This window comes from Anopheles aquasalis, chromosome 2, assembly GCF_943734665.1.
Source record: "Anopheles aquasalis chromosome 2, idAnoAquaMG_Q_19, whole genome shotgun sequence".
In the NCBI taxonomy this organism is placed as follows: Eukaryota; Metazoa; Arthropoda; class Insecta; order Diptera; family Culicidae; genus Anopheles; species Anopheles aquasalis.
In genome coordinates this window covers 17,044,001-17,050,000 of record NC_064877.1, presented here as the reverse complement: position 1 = coordinate 17,050,000, position 6,000 = coordinate 17,044,001, and the positions used below count along the sequence as shown (strand labels likewise).

General features: G+C 46.7%; 1 protein-coding gene across 3 annotated transcripts in view; it reads left to right on the top strand.

The window, feature by feature from the left end:
• The first annotated feature begins 568 nt into the window (after nt 1–568).
• The window catches only part of LOC126579249 (protein tweety-2-like), a 39,871-nt gene continuing 34,439 nt past the window's right edge, over nt 569–6,000 (top strand). For 2 of the 3 annotated variants that reach the window (XM_050242689.1, XM_050242671.1), the window contains exons 1-2: nt 571–733; nt 1,559–2,331. In XM_050242689.1, coding sequence (XP_050098646.1) covers nt 2,188–2,331 — 144 coding nt within the window. In that variant the 5' untranslated portion in view covers nt 571–733; nt 1,559–2,187. Of the gene's footprint in view, nt 734–1,558; nt 2,332–6,000 lie in introns of all 3 variants that reach the window. The other variant, XM_050242680.1, reaches the window with a different exon arrangement.

Below are 6,000 nucleotides of genomic sequence, written 5' to 3'. Positions count from 1 at the left end.
CGTCTAGAAGTCGTGTTTTCCAGTGTTTCCTTCGAGATTAGAGCAATTTGGTCCAGTCGGGTGAAGGAAAATCGAGTAAAAAATCGCGAATAAGTACTATTCTTTATTAAAACTCGAATATTCGTGGTTTACCACAATTAATTTTGATATTTTTTCAAGTTTTTCAAAATATGCTACATGTTGGCTATCTGGGTACGGAAGAGACGAAATGACACACACACCAATGCAATGCAGTCATTGCACTCACACACCTAAAAATGTATTTTTCACCCCCGTAACAAAACTCACGAGGTTTTATAAAAATATTTAAAAAAAAATGGGAATAACTATATTAAAATACTGAAACTGTTCACTAAGTGTCGAATATTTTGATCAAAATCTTTCACGATTCCAGGCGGCAGTCAATTTCATAAATATTCCGCCGTCAGCCAAAGGCATCAGATGCACGAGTTAGGAGTTATTCAATTTCTCTCTCTCTCTCTCTCTCTCTCTCTCTCTCTCTCGTTTCGCTCTCACTCTCCAAACAACGAAATGTTACAGGGGGCAGCGAGAAGACTCGAACGTTGCTAGGGGTATGGACGTGCCGCTGGGTTGCTCCTTGATATTTCCTCGATTTTTCCGCGACAACACAAGTTAGAGCTCCGGCCGCGAGTGTTTTAGTGCTAGCGACTAGAGTAGTGCGTGACTCGGTCGAGGTTTGCCCGTCTTGCATTCGCGGTGACACGCAAAAAAGGTAGAAAAACGGCGTCGGTGTGATCGGTTGGCCCAACACGCCAAACCTGCCAGAGCTTTCTTGCCACCCGCGACGGCCCAGCATCTCTGCATTTGCACCCTACGACGACGTCACGCGCGCCCGCGCCCTCGAACCCAAAGGCCAGGGTGGAACGAACCAACTATCCGCACCCTCCACCGACTCCGCTCCATCGTCCGAAGTCGGCTACTGGGCCCCCACCTGAAGAAGTGCTTCTCAGTGTGAACGTGGAGTTTCAGCGCGGGGCTAGGAGCGGCTCCGGTTCCGCACGAGACGGTGCGGCTTTTCTTTAGGTTTCAGGTCCCGGAAAAGTGGTCCTTCATTTTCCACTCTGTGTGTGTATGCGTGTGAACCCTTCTTGCGGTGGTGCGAGGCCAATCGGTGTGAAAAGTCACGCATTTGCGATGGATGAAGTGTCGCCCTGGAGCATCACCACGCTCCCTTCATCCTGATGCTGGCGCCCGGGAGTTTTCGCTGGATTTAGCTGCCACTGGCTGGATTATGGATTCCCCCGACACGGCGGATTACCTTGATTACGTAGCCAGATGATATCCGTAAGGCGTGACTTGGGAACTGGTGCGTGCTTGTGTTTGTGCAATGCGGCGTCCGTTATCCTGTTTGGCTCGGGAGACACTTTTCCGGTTCGTTTGCTTCTTCCTCGTTGCAGCGCCTACTTTGCGCCGTTTCATTGGTTAATACGACGACAAATTACAAGACACAACACTCGGTACAGGAGTCGCCTACTAGGAAGAAAAGGCATCTCTACTTCAATATCCTTCTATTGATTTCATTTCTTTCTCCGTGTAGATAGTGTGTGATGCTTGTGGCCAGCGTTTGATGAAACGACGTGGAGGAGGAGTTCGTGGCCTCTCGATCTCGGTGTTATGGTGAAGCATTTAGCACCAGGATGTACGAAACAGTGCGGTACCGGAAGTAAGTGAGTGAGTGAGCGAGCGAGCAAACGAATGCAACCGGCTGGCGACCGAGAAGAGGTGTCCTTTTCGGATGGGCCCAGCTAATTCGTTCGTGGAAGAAAAAAGTATCGTTGGTGTGGTGGCTAGTGGTGATTGCGGTGCAGAGGCAGAGCGCAGGTGAGGAGGAGGTATTCGCTGGTGTGAAGAAGAAGAAGAAGAAGGTGTGGTGACGCGAGTTGTGCAGAAAGAGGAGAAGGGAGGAAATGTGAAGAGTGATTGTGAATGCCACCTTCCAGCTTCGTCCAGCCAAGTGCATCTCAAGCGCACCAGAAGCCAGCTGTGAAGGTTTAGAGCCCAATGCGTTGTGCCCACAAGAGTGAGCAGAGAATCAAGTTATTGTTGCGGTTGCGGAATCGCACAACGACCGCAAGTGGTGGCAAGTGAGGCACCGTTGAAAGAACAAGCGAATCCAGTGTGCGATTGCGACTGATTACCCGGCCCGGATTTCCTGCACCTGCAACGATGCAGTACGGAAACGTGATCATGGAGCAACATCAGCCAGCACCGTCCTTCCTTGTGCAGCTGCTGCACTCGGTACCGCACATCAACATCACGCTGCACCGGGTCAACGATACGTTCAATCCGAACAGCACCATCTACATCGAGGTACGTCGCCCCAAAGGGGCCCACAGCTCTACGGTTAATCTGATTACCGCATTCCAGTTTAGTAACCTGTTTTTGAAGGGGCGAAGAATAATGAAACGCATTACTCCTAGATGCGCAATTTGGATTTGTGGGCTATCACTACCACAGCTCTGGCCTGCTGGAAAGCTTTATTTTTCTATCATTTCACTGAATATGGGAAGGTTTGCATTTTCAATTCGTCCAAGAAAGCTGTAATCTCGGAAGAAGGGATGAAAAGTTACGCGACCGATTTGGCAACACTGCGCACAGCATCACCATCGCAGCAGTGGCTGCTGGGAAAAATGGGACGAGAAGGTGAAAAACCGATTTTCATCCTCGTGTCCTGCGTGCTGCTGGTGTGTGGGTGACAGCGGCAACCGGCAACAAGAGTCGACACCCTGGTAAAAAACGCGGAAAATGCTCATTGAAACTCGTCCATTGGTTGTTAGCAAGCAAAATGGGTAGAGAAACTCATCAGAAAGGATTCCTTTTAGTCCTTTCGAGAGGCGAGCAATTGCTGCTTTTGCACACATCCTTTTTGAATGTGCGGGAAGAGAGTTGCAAAATCCTGCTGAACGCACACTACGGCAGAGAAGCAGCACACACACGTGTGCCCTCTTCAGCGACTCCACAAGGATATTGTGCATTTTGTTTTGTACGCGAAAAGCCAGCATCCTTGTGTGCGTCATCGCGCATCCTTCGGTGTTGTTTGCTTCCTGATGAAACGTCATTCCTGCTGCCGCATCGTATCGCCACAGCTTCTTTTGCACAAATCCAGGACGGTTGTATCGGTTGGAGCTGTTTTTGAGGCATATTTTTTAAAAGAAAACTCCTTTCCCACAGCCTGCCTGAACTCGATCCTAAAATGCGTAATATTTGGGACATCCTAGAGTCCTTTGCTTGCCCGACTGTGTATGTGTGATATTGACTGACTGACGGTTGGAAGTGTGTGTGACTTCGGAGGCATCTCTGCGCGCATCCCACTATTAACTTGTAGGTGGATCGCCCTTCACGGCACAGCATCCTTGCTCCTTCGATCCTTCAATGCCTGCCACACATATGTATCGCCTGCCTGTGCACACCAACGTTTGACATTTTGTCGAATTTCCTTGTTGAGTCATCGAGGAAATGAACGTGACGAGTGACGTTCGATAGCGCAGGAGAATGAGAGAGACATCATCTACAGATGGTAGATGCGAATGTCCTGGAGATTTCTTGCAGAAGGTGCTACGCCCCGGCAAATGGCTCGAGAGTGTGATGAATGATTGACTAATCAAATTCATCAACGGACGGCGCTATGACGTAACTCATCTTTCAAGGAGTTGCGAACCTGAGCGCTCAAACCTCGTGAGCCTCTCTGGTAGGGATTGGGTGGGCCAATCAATGTCCTGTTCGAATTCGAATACGACTTTTGATGTTCCCAGAACATCAAGGTGTGTTGTTGTCGGTACCACTGGTGTCTGGTAGGGCGGGAATGTGAAAGGATTCGTCTCGGCATTCAGAACGAATGGGAGCCACCGACGACGACGACAGTGATTGAATTTATTTCGCGTGACTGTAATTAGTTGATTGCATCGCTTTTCCAATTGCTCCGGGCTTCGGCAAGGGAAGGCCGGTCTCTAGCGGCAATGGATCAATCAGGAAATCGACAAAAAAAAAACATAATGGTAGATTAGCTTTCTTTTTTCCGAAAATATTCTTCCTTCTATTGATTTATGGATAGGACAAGGTGACAGTCTGGTAGTGGGATTCGTTCGTGTGCTTTGTGCCGGAAATGGTTAGAATCAGAATGAAATGCATAAATTAGGCGAACGAGAGGAATTAATTCCCAATTTCATTTATTATACATTAGTAATTCTTCACAATTCCATCGTGCAAGTTTTTAAATTTTATTTGTTCTTGATTCTTTACTTAACTATTTTATTACGTGAGTATTCTACAAGGTGCCCCATCAGGACGTATCCTTTTTTAAAATCGAATAACTCATTTTTCAGCCGATTTTATAAATAAACCAGTTTTATTTAGATTATTCTATGCCATTTATTGTGCCATACTCAAAATATGATATCGATCAAATGACCGCCTTCAGTCGACACCTTTTTCGGTCATTTTGCATTGTATTTGACAATATTTAGGGAGTTTTTTTTGGCAATTTCAGCACTAATACTTGCTTTAAGTTGTTTCATTGCCTTCAATTTAATTGCAAAAAAACTTATTTTTCAAACAGACCCACAGAAAAAAGCCCAGCGCTGTGATATGCGGCAAAGGAGGAAACCACCATTTTTTCATCATCCATTGCACGATCACAGTTTCCACTATTGACTGATTATTTTCAATGTAAAGTGTGACAATGTCAGTCCGCTCTTTTAACGTGAAGTGATCCATTATTAAAATGGCATAGACTGAAGTTTCAGAAACTGGCCTACTTGTCCAAATTATTAATTTCTCGTTGTATCCAGTGGTTTTATTTTATTTTTAATTTTTTGACATTTTGAAGATGCATACGTGATGCTTTTCACGATTTTGTGTGGACTTGTATGGCACATAAATGAGGTAAATATTGTTCACAGTCCAGAAGTGTTCCTAAGTTCAAGAAAATCGGTCGAGTATGGTCTGTATCCGTGTCAGTATTACTGCTATTGATTGATTGAAATTTCGTACACCATTTTCTACAAAGAAGCCATTCCGTTTCCGTCCTCTCCCTAATTGGATTATAGAGTATACAGTAAGCATTAGCGTTCTTAAACTAGAAGACATGTTCTGTCTAATCTTCCTTAACGCAAGCAATAAAATAAACGAATGCTGTTTGCTCTTCGAGAACGTGCCTTTCCCGAGAGCGTTGCAAAGAATAGCCAGATTAAACAACTGTCCATCCTCCTGCCTCTCCCGAAACCAAGAGGGATAAATATTTCGTCACCGAAAAATGTGCGAGACCTTTCGGCGGGAGGGGGTCGTTGGGTTTATGGTCACGCATGTTTGTATTTATGCTTCAGCGTATCATTGGGTGGCTGGCGTCGTGCGTCCGTGCGCAAATACTCCCGCTGCTTGCCACATATCCGACTCCCGTGGTTAAGCTGCTAAAGCCTTAGCTAGCGACTACTCCACGCGTGACAGCGTGATGGATCGCCGGTCGATCCAATGGCGAAGTTTCCGATTGAAAGTGAAACAAATAAATGTGAACCAATTTTAGAGCGCATTTATGCTGCCTCTGCTGGTGCTTCTGCTACGGTATTTCGTTAATTCTATCCTCCTCCTTCTCGGTGTGGTGCCGTGGAAGAGCCACTATAGTGTGCCACTCGCAGAATTAATCATTCCCTACACATACATGCATTCCAGGGGTTTAAATAAATGCCTCCGCATGAAGAAGGTGTGCACAAAACACAAAAACTAGAGCACAACAGTGACATCTTCCCGCCCACCGAAGGGGACGTAAAATTGTGGTTAGAATTCGAAACTTTATCGATATTCCCGGTTCCTCTGGGAGCATCGTTTGACGGCAAACGCCAGGCCTCACCGGGTAGAAGGTCGTCGTACGTGATTTCTGAATAATCCTTTCTTTCCTCCGTGCGGTCGTGTCGGCTTTCGCCCAGCCCACGGACAGGGCCCGGAAGTCGCTGACAACGCGCGCGCACCATCAGCCACCATTTGCTA